Genomic DNA, 20,399 nt, shown 5'->3' with positions numbered 1-20,399 from the left:
ACATCTTATCGGGATGCCGTGATTTAATTGATAACGACACTCTGAGGAAGAGCGCAAAGAATAAGCCAAGGAACGGGAGAAGGAGGTAGAGTGAGGCCATGAGTCTGAAAGGAAGCATGAGCATAACTGGGGTCGGGAACGTTGGGAGACCAAGAGACACAGTTGGAGCCACAGCACGTTCAGCCAAAATCACAGCCGGTGCTGACCCCCCAGGGACAGAGGTTCTGCCTGCCCCAGAAAGGAGATAAAAAGGAGTGACACACACACACACACACACACACCTAAATGGAGTGCGTGTGTGGCGCTAGCAAAAAGGACACAGGAGTCAAAAAAAGGGGAGAATAGGGCTAATTAACATAACAAAGATGACAATGATTGGAACCATTACAGCATTTGATAGTGGCATTGAAGACTGGGCAACTTACATTGAAAGAGTGGAATTATATTGTGAGGCTAACGGTGTTAAGGATGAAAAGAAAGCCAGCGTCTTACTCAGTGTTATGGGAGCAAAAACATACAACCGGCTACGGAGCTTGTTAACCCCAAAAAAGCCAGCTGAAAAAATGTTCAAGCAAATAGTAGACACTCTCCAACAGCATTTAAACCCCAAACCACTGGTCATTGCTGATATATTTAAATTTCACAAACTGAATCAGAGCAAAAATGAAAGCATTTTTGAATATTGTGCTGAATTGAGCAAATTATCAGAACATTGTCAATTTGGAGCTAGTCTATTGGATGCATTGAGGGACAGGTTAGTGTGTGGCATGCACTGTGAAATCACACAGAAGCTTCTGTGTGAAAGAGGCCTTACGTTCGAGAAAGCACTAAACATTGCAATATCAATGGAAATAGCGGCACAGGGTGCTTCCAAGATAAAACAAAATTCTCTGGAATATGCCACAAATAAAATGTTACTGAACAGAAATGAAGCAAAGAAATGCTACCATTGTGGGAACAGGTCACATGACCCTGACGACTGTTGGTTTAAAGACAAAAAATGCAGAAACTGTGGCAAACAGGGCCACATTAGCAGAGTATGCAAAGCTAGTCAAAAGCAGAAAAAGGACAAAATACAGAGAAACAAGAAACCCCAGCAAGGAAAACATAATGTACACAAAGTGAAAGAAAGCAGTTCTGATGAAAACGACTCAGATGAACATGAATTGCCTTGTCTGCAACTTCACAGCATGAAAGATGACAGATGATAGAGGAGCAATAAGGATCACTCCACAAGTGGCGGGTGTGAGACTTAAAATGGAATTAGACACAGGCTCAGCTTTAACAGTGATCTCTGTACACAACTACAAGTGACTGTTTTCACACATACCTCTGAAATGAACTAAACTTCTACTAAAGACTTACACAGGACAGAAAGTGCACCCCAAAGGCAAAATTAAAGTGACAGTGACCTATGGAGACAAACCACAGCAGCTGAACCTCCATCTACTGAAAAATGGAGGACCACTGTTGCTGGGATGTAAATGGCTCAGGAAAATCCAGTTCGATTGGCACACCATGAAGGCACTGGGTGTGTCAGAGGGCAGTATCCATGACCACAGCTCGTATGAAGATACAGAGGATACAAGGGAGACAGATATTGCCAACAAGCATGATGATAAAGACTACCTGGAAGTAAAAGAGCAAGTGTACCAGGAGAAATTGACATCTCTCAAAAGACAGCTACAGCAGTTACAGGAAGACACTTTGCAGGAGGATCAGAAAAGGATGAGGAAACTGGAGCAACAATACAAGGGAAGAATATGAAATGCAGAGCTTTTTCTGCAACTGGAGACAGAACAAATGGAAAGGAATTATATTAGAGAAGAAAGCAGCAGTGAAGGAATTTGAAGATAAAAAGATTGAGTTAGAAGAAAAAGATGATTGAGAATGAAAGTTAACTCATGAGAATGAAGTTAACTGCCGGTTAACTGTCGGCTAACTATTACTTGGATTGCACTACCTGTATGTATAATCTATATTTTCATTTATATTTATCATTATTATTGTTATGAGCAGAGAGACAACATCTGCCGGAAGTAAATTCCTTGTATGTGCATAGGTACTTGGCGATTAAAGTCTGATTCTGATAGGCTAACAATGGAACTCACAGGAGATTCTATGAAGGTAAAGTCAATAATGACTAGGAAACTGAGGAGACTTAATGACCCTGTTCCAATTACTGACAAAAAAAACCCTGCACATGCGCAGTTAAATTACTTGTTAACAGAGGAACAGATAATGGAAGATCTGCAAACTCTCAATAAGCTTAAATCTCCAAAAAGACCAGCATCTCTATTCAGACAGAATGCTTTTGCACATGGTAAATCTCAAACCAATCATTTCTTCCACTGAGAATCATACACTTAATCCTTTGCAGGAAAGGATCTTTTGCACGTACATATTTTGAATCCTCAACCAATGTGTTTTATTTTTCCCACAAAGAAGTTGGGAATCAGCATCAAAACAGAGGCAAATTGTGGTAACAAACTAGAAGGTTTCTATTGCTCTATTTTCACACTTGTGCTGAATGTGCACCTGAAGGAATTCTCCTCCTTGAGCTAGACAGATAGCACTGCAGGTAATCCTTAGTATCAGCAAAGCTGTACTTTAACAGCATCTTAAGAACAACGGAATGAGCAACAAGATTTTGATCAACTGCTTCATCAAATGGTAAATGATCACTGGTAAGTACTGATCTTCCTGTGAGTCATTAGATTGCCCTGAGTTTTGAATAACTAGTAGAGACAGCAGATCACCAACCACTTCTTTTGTTAGTGACAAGTCATCTTTGAAACAGATCATGGAAACCGAAGTTACAAAAAATGCATCACACCTCTTGCGAAATATGACTAATTTTGCTGCAGCTTCACTTATTTTTCCTGTTACCGCTGGTACATAATCATCTAGAGAAGTACGGCACAGTGGGCAGAGTCATTGTCCTGATTCAAGCCACCACTTTATACATTTAAAACAGTAAAAATGATTACATGGAAGCAGGATGGGATCGTTAAGCTCTCCTAAGCAAATTGTACATTCTTTCAGATCATACCTGAAGAACAGACATCCTGCACTGTTTTTACAGTCCCCGAGGACCCAAATCACAGCCCGAAAGAGCCCTCAGGATCTCACATTAGAGTTACTGTTCAAACACTTTGCAAGTTGACCAGCATAGAATACAACCTTGTTCTCCAATTTATTATATATTTCTTTAAATCCCAAAATGATGTGTTCCACAAAAAGTCACAGCATCTCTGTCTTCTCCTGAGTATCTTCCCAGCACTCCGGCTGAATCACCAGCACAAAGATATGAAGCAAATACAAGATGGAAAGTTATATTATGGTAAGAAATGGTATCATAAAGGTTAGGCTATCTAATTGGAATCCAAGGAGAATACGAAGATTGGCAGTGTAATTAGCTAAATTGGAACAATGAGATCTGGGTAAGGAAGACAAGTGATAGCACAAAGATGCACAGAGGAGTGCTCATTATACAGAGGTGATCTGCTGCCTAGAACTCTTAGCAAGTTGGAGGCACACATCTTCTTAACTCCCTATGCTCAGAGGTCAACTTTTCATGATTTTTATATGGAAACCTGTATTAAAACAAATTTATTGACAGACATTACCCGGAGAGGCCGAGAAGACCCCCCCACCCCTCCCCAGAGACTTGAGTTATAATGGGTCTTAGACCAAAAGTTAAAAAAGCTTGTTATAATTTGATATTATGTTACTTTGCTCTAATTTGATATTATTAAGTTACTAAGTAAACAAATGGTAGGCAGTTGTACATTAAGGGTAAACGTATGTTTAGCATAGTGCCCCAGTTTAAAAAAAAGTTGATACACTATTAAAAATGGAAGAGTGTACCGTACAGCCTACATTATAATAAGGGACTACTTTATGTCTTAGTAACACGCCATTGAATGCGCTATTAGGTGCATATTTAGCATGCGCTATTAGGCACGTATTGATCTATACGTGTGTGCTGAGTTGAGTTTCTGCCAGTAAAGAATCGTGAACCTTAGCTCCCATCTCCAGCATTTTTATTAATAGTATTGTTGTGTAAACAGGTCACATACACAATTTCTACCTTGCTATGATAACCATTCACCCTCTTATCAAATGCCCACCTATCTTTGTCTTAAATCTATTTAAAGGACAAGGGAACCAAAGTCTTTAAGGACAACGGCTTCAAACATTCATGTCCAAGTGTGAAGAAAATTCTATCTCATCTGTCCAAAATGGATGATGTCTTTTTTTAACCCCAAAACAGTGACCACTGGCTCCAGGTTCGTGCACCAGAGAAAACACCCTTTCCATGTCCCTTGCTTCAATGCCCCTCAAAATTTTTATGTTTAAATCTTAAATGTGATCCATGTCACACTTCTAAACTGATGTGGATACAAAATTGTCACATTTGATCATTTTCACACTAATCCTCTCTCAAGCCTTGTTTAGTCTATTGTATTTACTAGTTCTCTGGCATGTCAACAAATACACTCAAAAACTTCTATCGATGTAATGTGGAGAGCATTCTGACAGGCTGCATCACTGTCTGGTATGGAGGGGCTACTGCTCAGGACTGAAAGAAGCTGCAGAAGGTTGTAAATCTAGTCAGCTCCATCTTGGGTACTAACCTACAAAGTACCCAGGACATTTTTAGGGAGTGGTGCCTCAGAAAGGCAGCATCCATAATTATTAAAGACCTCCAGCACCCAGGGAATGCCGTTTTCTCACTGTTACCATCAGGTAGGAGATACAGAAGCCTGAAGGCACACATTCAGTGATTCAGGAACAGCTTCTTCCCCTCTGCCTTTTGATTCCTGAATGGACTTTAAAGCTTTGGACACCACCTCACTATTTTGATGTACGGTATTTCTGTTTTTGCAGAGTTTTAATAATCTATTCAATACGTGTAATTTACTTGTTTAATTATTATGTTTTATTTATTATTACTATTTTTTCCTGTCTCTGCTAGATGTATTGCATTGAACTGCTGCTGCTAAATTAACAAATGTCACATCACATGCTGGTGATAATAAATCTGATTCTGATTCTATAACTAATTATTTGACCGAATTCTGTGCGTGGCCTTCCATTAGTCGAGATCAACCATGGATGTTGCGTCCTAGCTATCTACAAGGGGTGAGTGATAAGTTTGTGGCCTAAGGTAGAACGAGTCAATTTTAGAAAACCTAGCACATTTATTTTTCAACATTGTCCCCTCCTACATTTACACACTTAGTCCAGCGGTTCATGGAGTATACAGATCTGGGACCTCCAGAAAGTGTCCACAGCAGGGGTGATTGATAAGTTCGTGGCCTAAGGTAGAAGGAGATGAGTTATATCTTCAACTTTCTGCATAATCACACAAAGAATTGGCCTGCAATGGCATGTAATGAGAGCTGTATAACTCATCTCCTCCTACCTTATGCCACAAACTTATTAATCACCCATCTGTGGACAGTTTCTGGAGGTCCAAGATCCGTATGCTCCATGACTGCTAGATTAAATGTGCAAATGTAGGAGAGGACTATGTTGAAAAATGAATGTGCTAGATTTTCTAAAATTGAACTCCTTCTACCTTAGGCTAGAAACTTATTCAGATTATTGTCATTTAGAAACCACAAATGCAATGCAGTTAAAAAAATGAGACAACGTTCCCCCAGAATGATATCACAAAAGCATATGACAAAACAGACTACACCAGAAAATCCACATAACGTTTAGCAATCCCCAATCTAGAGTCCGGAGAGGCTGCTGCGTATTAATATCACGCTACCATCTAGCTCGTTCCCCGGAAAGGAGCTCCAAATCCACTAGACAAAAACAAGTCCAAAAACTAAAGCTACAAGAACTGCACAAAACCACATAATTACAACATATAGTAACAACAGTGCAAACAATAGCATAATTGATAAAAAAAAAAGACTATGGGCACAGTAAAAATAGTCCAAGATGTTAAAGGACTGCAAGTTTAAAAGAAATCACCAGTTTCCACAAGTCCCCAAGGTCCCGACAGACTCGCCATCCCACACAGGCGGCAGAAGGGAATACCCCCGCTATGGACTTCCACGGCGCCGCCCGACTCAGCCTCGCAGATGCAGCACACAACAAAAGCGACCCGAGTCCGTCGGACCTCCGAGCTGACGACCATCCCCTCCGGCACAGCTTCTCTGAGCACCATCCTCTGCCGAGCGTATTAAGACGGCCCCACCAACGGCCACCGGCAACACAACCCCGAGGACTGGGGGCCTGTTCTTCCCAGCAGAGTCCCGGACCTCACAGCAGCAACGAAGAAGGTCTTCCTGGAATTTCCTGATGTTTCTCCATGCTTCCACGTCCGTTTTCAATCGATTATGATTGCGCATGGCACCCCACTTCACAAATAACAGATAATCAGGTCCGGAGTGGCCGCTGCAAACTGCATCGCACCGCCATCTTTGATCCCAAAAAAAAAAATCACCCTTGTACATTGATCAACAAATCCCATATAAATGGTTAAATCAGACAAACTGTAATAACAGGAAATCACAATGAAGATTCAAACTAGTGAAAAGACAGATTTCAATCAAGCTTTCTGGGTAACACTACTGAAAATGTTACCTGGCAGGATCATAAAATCAGAAGAAGTTGATAGATTTATGTCAAGGAACAATGCAAGAATGTTTTCCTTGGTGAGTTAGATAGTAAGGCAGAATACATTTTGATATTCTATCTTTATTAAAAAGTTACCTTGGAATTATCTTTTCTTTCAAAAATATTCACAACTCTGATCATCTTAAAAGAAAAATATCAGGGCAAGGAGGTTTGGTCCTCTTAATATTCTTTAATGACTATTGTGAAAATAATGAAGTATTGACATTTGTGGAAATGTTATATTCCATTTGCATTATTGTAATTTTAATTCACCTCATTTTTGCAATAACAGCTGGATGTTACAGAATGAAGCTTTGGAGAATATTGAAAAAAATACTTTTGTTAATCTACCAAATCTTATTGAAATGTAAGTAAATGCAAATACAGTTCGTTTGAAATTTAAAGGTAAGTGGTGAGTTTGCTTGGAGCTTTTATTTATAAAAAGAAACTACTTAACGTCAGTCTTAACCTTTGTTTATATTATTATTTGTAGCAAGTAAACATTGTAAACAACATGAACGAGGTAGTAGCTTGTTTGGTGCAATGTCTTTGCTCACTATATGATGGTGCCCTGTGGGGTGCTTGATTTGGCAGTTGATTGAGTTTAATTAGTTCAATGTGTTCAGAGGATAAGCATTTAAGTTTTTCTTTAAATTCATAGCTGAATTCTCATAGGCCATACATTTATTTATGCAGTCATTACAAAAAATGTTATATTATTATTTAGTAGTTTTTGATTGTGAAATGAAAAGTATTTCTGAAACTAAACCATTTTCTCCATGTTTCTATTTGTATTTCTTACCTGCTTTGTTAATATTGTTATGCTTTTCATAACTAAGTTCTTCCCTGCTTTGTAAAGAACATCTTTTACAAACAATGAGCTACAGATTGTTGGACTTGTTTTGTTGATTTCAAATCAGTAGCCATAAACAGCAAGAGACTATTCAGCTGCACTCAATGTTTGGAGAAAACATTATTACAAAGTTCTCAAAGATTACATTTTCACGCTGACGACTTCAGTTATAATTAGAGTTTTTTTGAAAATAACTTGCTGTATTTTATCCCTCAGTACACATTTGTCTATATGTATGTTTTATTTTGAAATGTACTTAATTTTCCCCCATACACTATAACTCCACCTTTAATTCTATGGTAATTAATGTAAACAATGTTTGATAACTCTGGGTCTGTACTTGTGGAGTTCAGAAGAGTCTGGAGGAATCTCATTGAAACCTGCACAACATTGAAAGTCGAGTGGCTGTGAGGAAGATGTTTCCAATAGTGGGTGACTAACTCAAGAGAGCATGTTCTCAGAATAGAACAACGTCCATCTACAGCAGATATGAGGAGGAATTTCTATAGCAAGAGGGTCATGAATCCGTGGAATTCATTGCCACAGACAGTTGGGGAGGTCAAGTCATTGAGTACATTTAAAGCAGAGGTCAATAAGACCTTAATTAGTAAAGACATGAAAGGCAATGGGGAGAGAGCAAGAGAACAGGGTTGTGAGGGAATATAGAGTATAGAGTGCCTATAAAAAATATTCACCTCCCCCCCGCCCCCATGGGAGTTTTCACCTTTTACTGTTTCACAATATTGATCCAATGGATTTAATTTGGCTTTTTTGAAACTGATCAAGAGAAAAAGATTCTTTTGTGTCAAAGTGAAAACAAATTTTGACAAATTGGTCTAAATTTATAACAATTATTAAACATAAAATAATTGATTGTACAATTACTCACCCTCTTCAAATCAGCATTTAGTAGCTTCTCCTTTCACAGCCACTGAAGCTTGTAACTCCTCCAAAGTTGTCATATGTCTCTTAGTGGCCTCCCTCACTAGTACCCTTCTTACACAGTTGCTTAGCTTTGAAGATGTCCTGCTCTAGAGAGATTTACAGCTGTGCCTTATTCTTCCCATTTCTTGATTGACTTAACTATACTTCAAGGGATATTCAGAGATTTGGAAATTATCTGGTTTCCATCACCTCATGTGCTTTTCAATAAGCTTTTCACAGAGTTGCCTGGAATATTTGTTTGTCTTCATAGCATAGTTTTTGCTAGGATGCTGACTCACCAGTATTTGGACCTTCCAGATACAGGTGTATCTTTACCACAATCAATTGAAGCACTTTGACTGCACACAGGTGATCTCCATTTAACTAATTATGTGACTTCTAAAACCAATTTGCTGCACCAGTGACAATTTGGTAATTTGGTATGTCATATTAAAGAGAGTGAATACTTAACAATTATTTTGTCTTTTATATTTGTAATTAATTTAGATCACTTTATAGAGATCTGTTTTCACTGACAGGAAAGAGTCCTTTTCTATTGATCAGTGTCAAAGAAAGTCAAATTAAATCCACTGTGATTCAGTGTTTTAAAACAATAAAACATGAGAAGAGGAGGGGGCAGGTGAATACTTTTAATAGGCACTGAAAATCAGCCATGATTGAATGACTGAGCAGCATTTATGGAGTTATTATTAAATTATACAAACCATTAAAATTATCAAGCCATTGGAACTAAATGTTATAAATGTCTGAAGTATAAAGAGAAATCTTATAGACTAAATGATAGGCAAAGCTTTTACATGGTTCATTTTGGTAGGTCAAATATGATGGCAGAACATAGTATTAATGGTAAGACTCTTGGCAGTGTGGATGATCAGAGGGATCTTGGGGTCTGAGTCCATAGGATACACAAAGCTGTTACGCAGGTTGACTCTGTGGTTAAGAAGGCACATGGCGCATTGACCTTCATCAATCGTGGGATTGAGTTTAAGAGCCGAGAGGTAATGTTGCAGCTATATAGGACTCTGGTGAGACCCCACTTGGAGTACTGTGCTCAATTCTGGTCGCCTCACTACAGGAAGGACGTGGAAACCATAGAAAGGGTGTGGAGGAGATTTACAAGGATGTTGCCTGGATTGGGGAGCATGCCTTATGAGAATAGGTTGAGTGAACTCGGCCTTTTCTTCTTGGAGTGACGGAGGATGAGAGGTGACCTTATAGAGGTGTACAAGATATTGAGAGGCATTGATCGTGTGGATAGTCAGAGGCTTTTTCCCAGGGCTGAAATGGCTAGCACAAAAGTGCATAGTTTTAAAGTGCTTGGAAGCAGGTACAGAGGAGTGGTAAGTTTTTTACGCAGAGAGTGGTGAGTGCGTGGAATGGGCTGGCAGTGACGGTGGTGGAGGTGGAAACGATAGTGTCTTTTAAGAGACTCTTGGATGGCTACATGGAGTTTAGAAAAATAGTGGGCTATGGGTACAGCCTAGGTTGTTCTAAGACAAGGACTTGTTCGGCACAGCATTGTGGGCCGAAGGGCCTGTATTGTGCTGTAGGTTTTCCATGTTTCTCTAATGGGATAGACACACAACAGATTACAAGAAAACAACTGCAAGAATGGCCTACTTGCCCCTCAAGCCTGCCCTGCAATGCATTATAGTCATGGATGATCTTCCCCGGGCCTCAACTTCTTGCAGTGCCACCTTCTCATTACCTTCAATCTTCTAATCTTTCAAAAGTATATTTACGTACACTTTCAAAGAAACACACATAAAATGCTGGAGGAACTCAGCAGGCCAGGCAGCATCTATGTAAAAGAATAAACAGTTGGCATTTCATGCAAAGTGGACCTCCACTTTAAATGCTTTTAATGTGCTAGCCTTCATGTCCCTCTGGGGCAGAGAATTCCAGAGGTTCAGCACTCTATATGACAGTGTAGGAAAAGCAAACATACTAGATCATGTTCAATCTTGAACCAGTTAGTAAGTGTACATGTGTGGTGGTCATTGCCTCTCAAGTATTTAGCCCTTTTAAGACTAAAGGATGTCAAACGTTAAGCTTTTATTTCACAATTCATATCTCCATGTTTATTATCCTTTTGGAAAACATTTATTCTCCTCTCTAAACAGTTCATACTTCACTGAATTTTAGGGGATGTATTACTGAACAGTTTTGTTGCTGGCCCTACCTGACCCCCTCTATTTGAGATGCCTATTTGGATCCAAACTCTTCAGGTACAGCACCATCCAGAATCACTCACAGAGAGACTTGACAGATGACAGATTTAAGTCAAGCAGTAATCAATCGAATAAATTTAATTCATTCTGCCGCTCACAATTGCCTGGTGACCTCCAACAACTTTTTCTGGTCCTACACTCTCAAGGACCTTGAGGCCTCAGTGCCACGATCAGGGTACAAGTGGTGACTGGCAGTCTGGCACAGCTCAGTATCCTGCAATATAAGAAACAAAATTATAACTACTGTGAGAGATGAGCCAAAATTGGTAAAACCAATGGTAAGAAAGATATTTTCTTGAGACTCCACTGAAATTTATTTGCATATCATAGCATATAAATTCTATCAAATATTAACACAATTTGCAATGTAATTGCTTCAAAAATTGCATTAATAATATTCTTTGATATAATTGATGCAGTTTGATGAATATAGCTGAAAATGGATTTGTAATAAAAAATAAATGCCTCTAAAGTTGTATAGTCTTGGATGTTAGTTTGCACTCTGCTTCTGAAGTACATTTTCTTCATTTTGCACTACCTAGCAGGACTGAATTTCAAAACAATTTTCATTGCTCTTCTGCATGTTTGCTATATTTGAATGCAGTATTTGTGTGTCTGTTAACAATTTCTCCTTGTTATAATTTTCCCAATCTTCTTATAACCCCTAATATTAGTTAAACCTAGTGGAACTCAATTAGCTTACCATCTGATATATGGAATCTATAATGAAGTGTGCAACAGCAGAACACCTTCAAAAGAATAATAGGGCTGAACTGAAACAAGGCGGTAAGACACGAGCAGAATTAGGCTATTCAGCCCATCAAGTCTGTTCCAAATGGATTTATAAAAGGAAAATCATGATTGAGTAATTGTGTCAAGCTCCCTGAGGACATGACTAGCAATCTGGATATGTAAGTAGTAGATGCGGCAAAATACAGGTGTTTGGAAGACATTTGATTAGGTCACACACAGGAGTTTAAACAGCTGTGGAAAGGGAGATAACAGCCTGACGTTCAATGCTAATTGGTTATTGTACAAAAAATAAGGAGTGCAAATGAATGGAACATTTTCCTATTAGCAGACTGTGGCTCATGGCTTGGGGACCAGCTTCTCACATCAAAATCCATGAGTTGGCTGAGTGGATGAGATGTCATATTTCCAGTTTTGCTGATGATACACAATGAGGTGTAACTGTGAGCAAGGGGAAAGATGTAATGAGGCTTTAAGTAGATATAAACAAGCTAACTGAGTGGATAATAATATGGGAGATGCCACATAATGTGGAAAAATGTTAGATATCTCTTTGGTGCTAGTAACAGAAAAGGAGAAGATTTCTTAAATGGTGAGTTAAGGGTTGGCAATGATGTGCTTGTACATAGGTCACTGACGAGTGAACTGCTGATGCAGTGCACAATTAACAGTGTAAAATGTGCATTAGTCATTATTATGAGAGGACTTCAATGAAGAAGCAAGGATGCTTTATCGTATTTGTATAGGTTTCTGGTAAGAATACACCTGGAAATTTGCCTGCAGTTTTGAACATCGAATATATAGCAGAACAATACTGCACAGAATTCTATCCACTTGCCTACATACCAGCTTTATCCTTAATTCTCTGTCTGTTAATGTGCATGCCTACATATCTCTTAAAAATTGCTATTATATTAGCTTCCGCCCCATCATCAGGTATTCCAGGCATTTATTATTCTTAATAAAAAAAGACCTTGCACTTAAATCCCCTTCAATCCACCCCGATCTCACCTTAAATTGTATTCAGAAGAATGGTCTTCCTCAGGGAAGTGTGCTTGCACTACTACTGTACAATATCTACACGAACGACCAACCTATAGATGATGTCACACAGTGTTTTATATATGCTGATGACTTATGCATCACTGCCCAAAGTACTGATTTTAACACCATGGAGAAAACACTTTCTGTGGCCTTGGAGGGACAAACATCCTACTTTGTAGTATGATGAAAACCACCTCTGCGCAAACCCATCAAAGACGCAAGATTGTGCATTCCATGTCAGGAACTGTGAAGCCAAACGCCAGCTTAAAGTGACCTGGTGTGGAGCAACACTGACACATTGCGAGCACTCTGTCTACTTAGGAGCCACCCTTGACAGATGCCTCACTTTCAAGAACCACATCAATAAGACAAAGGCAAAAGTGAGTACACAAAACAACATCCTGAATAAGCTCACTAATACAAAATGGGGAGCAAACTCAAAAACATTGTGAGCCAGTGCACTTGCTCTTTGCTATTCCACTGCCGAATACTCCTGCCCTGCATGGGAAAGATCTACGCATGCTAAGAAGATGGTTGCCATTTGGAATGCAAGCTGCCAACTTATCACAGGTTGTTTAAAACCAACAAACATCAACAGCCTATCTATACTGGCGGGTATCGCTCCCTCTGATATAGGAAGAATGGTAGCCAGCAAGAAAGAACTACTCTGTCAAACATCAGACGAGAGGCACCCTCTACATGGTCATATACCCACATCCAGCTGCCTAAAGCCAAGGAAGAGCTTCATGAACAGTGTTGTTCCATTACAATCAACCCCATCTGAAGCCCACATCGCTTTGTGGAAAGACCAGCTCACCAGTCTCAAACAACCCTAACGATGGAAATTCCACCGGATGAAGGTCTTCCCCCAGGAGCTAATTGCAACTGGGCAACCTGAAAGAGCTTTAAAAGACTTAAGACTGGTTTAGGTTGTTCAAAAGTGTCACTAAGCAAATGGCGATATAGCCCGACAACTTGTGAATGTGGAACTGAGCCACAAGCTATGCAACATCTCCTGCAATGCCCATCATTAGAGGAACCCTGTACTGTTGCAGATCTTGCCAAATTCAACAACATGGTGCAAAAATGTGTCCAGTTCTGGTTGGCCCATATATAGGCTGTTTATGGACACAATAAGAAGAAGACCTTAAATCAATGCCAACTAGCAACTGAAAATTTCATCCTGAGAAAAAGACATTACTATCTACACTATCTCTGCCATTCATAATTTTATAAACTTCAAGCACATCTCTCTTCAGCTTCTGATGCTCCAGAGAAAACAATCTAAGTTTGTCCAATCTCTCCCCTAATACTTATAATCTAAGCAAAGTCTTGCTGAATATATTCTGCACCACTTACAAAACCTCCACATCATTTCTGTAATGTAGTGACCAGAACACAGTACTCCTAAAGTGAAAACGTGTGAATCTGCAGATGCTAGAAATCCGAGCAATACACACAAAATGCTGAAGGAACTCAGCAGGCAAGGCAGAATCTAGGAAAAGAGTCCTGCCAGAGGATTTCAGCCCAAAACGTCAACTGAACTCTTTTCCGAGATGCTGCCTGACCTGCTGAGTTGCTCCAGCATTTTGTGTGTGTTGCTGCCATTTACTGTGTTTTTTTCTGTTTATATTTGATTTTCTAACGTACGACATGTCACACTTGTCTGGATTAAACTCCATCTGCCATTTATGGCAAAGCAAATCAGGAATTCTGCTTGGATCCTATTTGCTTTTATCTTTTATATCAGTCAGCCTATTGTGAGGCTAAATGCTTGACTAAAAACTCCATCATACAACATCCACTGCTCTGAACACAAGACAATCTTGCTGGAAGTCAAAATCAATACACACAACATGCAGGAGGAGCTCAGCAGGTCAGGCAGTATCTTTGGAACAGAGTAACCAGTTAACATTTTAAGTCAAGATCCTGGACTGGAAGGGAAGGGGGAAGGAGTCAGGCTAAGAAGGTGAGGGGAGGGGTGGCAGAAGTACAAGGTGGCAGGTGATAGGCGAAACCTATAGGCAAGGGGAAGGGGTGAAGTAAAGAGCTGGGAAGTTGATTGGTGAAAGAGATAAAGAGCTAGAGAAGGGGGAATCTGATAGGAGAGGACTGGGAAGGTGGAGGAGCAGAGGGAGGTGATGGGCTGGTTGGAAGAGGAAGTGTGAGAGGGAAACAGGAATGAGGGAGGGTGAAGGAGAAGGCTGGGGTAATTACCAGAAATTTGAGAAATCGCTGTTCATGCCATCAGGTTGGAAGCGACCCAGACAGAATATAAGATGTTGCTCCTCCAAACGGAGTGTGGCCTCATAGAGGCAGTAGAAAAAGCCATGGACTGACATGCCAGAATGGGAATGGGAAGTAGAATTGAAATGGGTGGCCACTGGGAAATCTCACTTTTTGTGGGAGACAGAGTGAAGATGCTTGATGAAGCAGTCCTCCCAGTCTACGTCGGGTCTCACCGATATCCATACAGCCACACTGCGAGCACTATGTTCTCACCTTTTACCCTTAACCCATAACTTTTGGTTGTAGTCCCACTCAATTTCAATGGAAAAAGCCTGCTTGCATATATCCTATCTATACCCCTCATAATTTTGTATACCTCTTTCAAATCTCCTCTCAATCTTCTATATTCTAAAGATTATAGTCCTGACTTAATCAATTTTCCTTAGAACTCCAGAGCCAGCAATATCATTATAAATGTTTTCTGTACTCTTTCAACCTTGTTCAAATCTTTCCTGTACGTAGATGCCCATGACTCCACATATTACTCCAAATTAGGCCTCACCAACGTCCTCTGCAACTTCTGCACTTTTAAAGAATATAAGAATATAAAAGTAGATAAGTCTCTGGTTCCTGACAGGATATTCCCTAGGACCTTGAGGGAAGTTAGTGTAGAAATAGCAGGGGCTCTGACAGAAATATTTCAAATGTCATTGGAAACGGAGGATTGGCGTATTGCTTATGTGGTTCCATTGTTTAAAAAGAGTTCTAAGAGTAAACCTAGCAATTATCGGCCTGTAAGTTTGATGTCAGTGGTGGGTAAATTAATGGAAAGTATTCTTAGAGATGGTAGATATAATTATCTGGATAGACAGGGTCTGATTAGGAACAGTCAACATGGATTTGTGCATGGAAGGTCATGTTTGACAAATCCTATTGAATTTTTTGAAGAGACTACTAGGAAAGTTGACGAGGGTAAAGCAGTGGATGTTGTCTATATGGACTTCAGTAAGGTCTTTGACAAGGTTCCGCATGGAAGGTTAGTTAGAAAGGTTCAATCATTAGGTATTAATATTGAAGTAGTAACATGGATTCAACAGTGGCTGGATGAGAGATGCCAGAGAGGAGTGGTGGATAACTGTTTGCCAGGTTGGAGGCTGGTGACTAGTGGTGTGCTTCAGGGATCTGTACTGGGTCCAATGTTGTTTGTCATATACATTAATGATCTGGATGATGGAGTGGTGAACTGGATTAGTAAGTATGCAGATGATACTAAGATAGGTAGCGTTGTGGATAATGAAATAAGTTTTCAAAGCTTGCAGGGAGATTTAGGCCAGTTAGAAGAGTGGGCTGAAAGATGGCAGATGGAGTTTAATGCTGATAAGTGTGAGGTGTTACATTTTGGTAGGACTAATCAAAATAGAACATACATGGTAAATGGTAGGGCATTGAGGAATGCAGTAGAACAGAGTGATCTAGGAATAATGGTGCATAGTTCCCTGAAGGTGGAATCTCATGTGGATAGGGTGGTGAAGAAAGCTTTTGGTATGCTGGCCTTTATAAATCAGAGCATTGAATATAGGAGTTGGGATATAATGTTAAATTTGTACAAGGCATTGGTGAGGCCAAATTTGGAGTATTGTGTACAGTTTTGGTCACTGAATTATAGGAAACATGTCAACACATTAGAGAGAGCACAGAGGAGATTTACTTGGGAATGTTACCTGGGTTTCAACACCTAAGTTACAGAGAAAGGTTGAATAAGTTAGGTCTTTATTCTTCGGAGCGTAGAAGGTTGAGGGGGGACTTGATAGTGGTATTAAAAATTATGAGGGGGATAGATAGAGTTGACGTGGATAGGCTTTTTCCATTGAGAGTAGGGGAGATTCAAACAAGAGGGCATGAGTTGAGAGTTAAGGGGCAAAAGTTTAGGGGTAACATGAGGGGGAACTTCTTTATTCAGAGAGTGGTAGCTGTGTGGAATGAGCTTCCAGTAGAAGTGGTAGAGGCAGGTTCAGTATTGTCATTAAAAAAAAAATTGGATAGATATATGGACAGGAACGGAATGAACGATTATGGGCTGAATGCAGGTAGTTGGGCCTAGGTGGGAGTAAGTGTTCGGCACAGACTAGAAGGGCCAAGATGGCCTGTTTCCATGCTGTAATTTTTATATGGTTATGTGGTTAATATAAAATCTCATCTCCAGTACTCAATACATTGATTTATGAAGACCAATGTGCCAAAAGCTTTCTTTATGACCCTATCTACCTATGTTACTGCTTTCAATGAATTATGGACCTGTATCCCTATGTGCTGCTGCACTCCTCAGTGCCCTATCGTTCACTGTGTAAGGATAAGGTTCGTCTTGTCCTCGCCTACCAATCCACAAACCTTCACATCCAGCACTTAATTCTCCATAGCTTCCATCATCTCCAAGGGGATCCCACCATCAAGTACATCTTTCCCTTCCCCACCCCCCCCCCCCCCCCACAATCCATGGTATGGCGGTGGGATGGTGGGGTCAGGGAAGATGTGTGTGAAATGGAAGAAATGTGGTTGAGAGCAGCATTGAAGGTGGAGGAATGGAAGCCCCTTTCTTTGAAGAAGGAGAACATCTCAGTTCTAAATGAAAAGCCTTGCCCTGAGACCAGATGAGGCGGTGACAGAGGAACTGAGAGAAAGGAATGTCATTTTCACAAACGATATGGTGAGAGGAGGTATAGTCCAGATAGCTGTGAGAGTCAGTGGGTTTATAAAAGACTGTCTCCAGAGATGGAGACAGATCATGAAAGGAGAGATAGGTGTCAGACATGGGAAGCCTTCTTTGTAATTGCATCAATATGTTGGGAGCAGATTAAATCCTCAGAAGTCTTGACACCAAGGAACTTGAAACTGCTCACCCTTTCCACTTCTGATCCTTTAATGAGGGCTGATGTGTGTTCCTTTGACTTCCCCTTCCTGAAGTCCACAGTCAATTGCTTAGTGTCACTGATGTTTTCTACAATGTTATTGCTGCTACCCCACTCAACCAGCTGATCTATTTCCTTCCTGTACACCTTGTCATCACCATCTGAAATTCTGCTAACAATAGTTGTATTGCTGGCAAATTTATAGATGGCGTTTGAGCTGTGCCTCGCCAAATAATCATGGGTATAGAGAGAGTAGAGTGGTGGGACAGTCTTGATTATTAGTGAGGAGGGGATGAGAAAGTCAAGAATCTAATTGAAGAGGGAGGTACAGAAGCCCAGGTTTTGGAGCTTGTTGATGAGAATGGAGGGTATGATTGTGTTGAATGCTGAGCTGTAATCAGTAAACAGCTGCTTGACGTAGGTATTGCTGTTGTCCAGGTGATTGAAGACCGAGTGGGGAGCCAGTGAGATTGCATCCACTGCATACCTTGTTGCTCGCTGCCGCTTACACACAGGAGGGGGGAGCCGGGGGTGGGGGGGGGGAGACTTTGGTGATCTCACGTTTAACTGTTGTTCATACTTTGGGGCACCTCTCTGTTTTCGTGAATGTTTTGCAAAGAAAAAGCATTTCAAGATGTATATTGTATACAGTTCTCTGACATTAAATTGAACCACTGAACCATTGATCTATTGTGACCATAGGCAAGTCCGAGTCCTTGCTTAGACAGGAGTTGCATTTAGCCATGACAAATCCTTCAAAGCACTTCATCATAATAGATGTGAGTGCTACAGGGCAATAGTCATTAAGGCAGCTCATCCAGCTCTTCTTAGGCACTAGTATGACGTTGTCCTTTTGAAGCAGGCGGGACCTACAACTGCAGCAGTGAAAGATTGAAGATATCTTGATGTCTACCAGTTGTTTGGCACGGGTTTTCGGAGCCCCACCAGGCACACCACGCAAGGGTTCACCTCTTGAAAGGTGCTCTACATTGGCCTCCAAGACAAAGATCACAAGATCACCAGATGCCATGGGGCTTCGTAGAGGTGTAGTTTTATTCTCCACTTTCACGGGTCCCTCTGAGTTGTTGCGCAAGTTGGTAGGGTGATTAAGAAGGTGTATGGCGTGTTGTCCTTCGGTAATTTGGGGATTAAATTCAAGAGCTGCTAGGTAATTTTGTGTTCTATAAAACTATGGCTGACCACATGGAATATTGTTCCCATTCCCATTCAGACGTGTCATAAGAACATAAGAAATAAGAGCAGGGGTAGGCCATCTAGCCTGTCGAGGCTGCTCTGCCATTCAATAAGATCATGGCTGTTCCCCATAACTCTTAATTCCCCTACCATGCAAAAATCTATTCAAGATGAGGCCATCCTCAGGGTGGAGGAGCAATACCTTATATTCCGTCTGGGTAGCCTCCAACCTGATTGCATGAATATCGATTTCTCCTTTCGGCAAATTTACCCCGTCCCACTTCCTGTATTCCCCACTCTGGCCTTTTACCTCTTCTCACCTTCCTATTACTTTGCCCTGGGTCACCTGCTCCTTCCCTTACCGCTGTGTCCACTCTCCTCCCCTATCAGATTCCTTCTTCTCCAGCCCTTGATCTTTCCCACCCAGCTGGCTCTACCTATCACCTTCCAGTTAGCCTGCTTCTCCTCCCCGCACTTTTTTATTCTGGCATCTTGCCCCTTCCTTCTCAGTCCTGAAGAAGGATCTCGGCCTAAAACATTGACTATCTATTCAGTTTCATAGATGCTGCCTGAGTTCCTCCTGCATCTTGTGTGTGTTGTATTGTTCTGGTTGCCTCATTTTTGGAACAAGGTGGAAGCTTTACTGCAGAGGAGATTTACCAGAATGCTGCCTGGATTAGAGAACATGTCTAATGAGGAAAGTTTGGGGGAGATAGAGCTTTTCTCTTTGGAGCAAAGGAGGATGAGAGGAGATTTAATTGAGGTGTATAAAATGATAAGAGATATTAACAGAGTGGAAAACCAGCGCCTTTTTTTTTCCAGAGTGTCAAAAGCTAATATGAGAGAGGACATACTTTTAAGGTGATAGGAGGAAAGTATAGGAGGGATGTCAGAGGTTGTTTTTTATTTACACAGAGGGTGGTGAGTGCATTGAATTCACAGCTAGGGGTGGTGGTAGAAGAAAATACATTGGCGACGTTTAAGAAACTCTCATTGATGAAAGAAAATCCACTGACCTGCTCTCGTAAATCATCTTCATCACCTCCTCAAAAAATGTCATTAAATTTGTAAGACATGACCTCTGTCACACAAAGCCATGTTAACTGTCCCTAATGCATCTATACTGTTGCAGAGTAAATCCAGTTCCAAGTATACTCTTCAACAATTTCCTTGGTGCTAGACATTTTACCTACAAAACTTCTAATTACTCTTCTTCTGAACCACTTTCACTGCAATCTGTAGCCTGTAAATTCCCATTAAGTAATGTACTTTTGAAATGTCGTAGCAAACTAGTGATTTCACTGTCTTCTGAAAGACTTGGCAGACTTAACTTTCAGGAATGCAGGTTCAGCACCTTCTATATCCTACCCATTTCCACAACACTAGCTGCCCCTCCACCAATCTCTGTATCATCTGCAAACTTGACAATAAAGCTATCTATTTCATCATCTAAATCATTTATATACAACATAAAAAGAAGTGGTCCCAACACCGAACTCTGCGGAACACCACTAGTCACTGACAGCCAACCAGAAAAAGATCCTTTTAATCCCACTCACTGCCTCCTACCAATCAGCCAATGCTCTAACCATGTTAGTAACTTTC

General features: G+C 40.6%; 1 protein-coding gene across 1 annotated transcript in view; it reads left to right on the top strand.

Annotated features, from left to right (window-relative positions):
* Positions 1-20,399, top strand: part of LOC140730473 (follicle-stimulating hormone receptor-like) — a 172,665-nt gene that overhangs the window by 104,610 nt on the left and 47,656 nt on the right. The window contains exon 3 of the mRNA XM_073050921.1: positions 6,935-7,009. Within this exon, the coding sequence (XP_072907022.1) occupies positions 6,935-7,009 (75 nt within the window). The remainder of the gene's footprint in view (positions 1-6,934; positions 7,010-20,399) is intronic.

The sequence above is a fragment of the Hemitrygon akajei genome, chromosome 7 (genome assembly GCF_048418815.1).
Source record: "Hemitrygon akajei chromosome 7, sHemAka1.3, whole genome shotgun sequence".
Taxonomy (NCBI): Eukaryota; Metazoa; Chordata; class Chondrichthyes; order Myliobatiformes; family Dasyatidae; genus Hemitrygon; species Hemitrygon akajei.
This window is presented reverse-complemented; position numbering and strand designations above follow the sequence as displayed.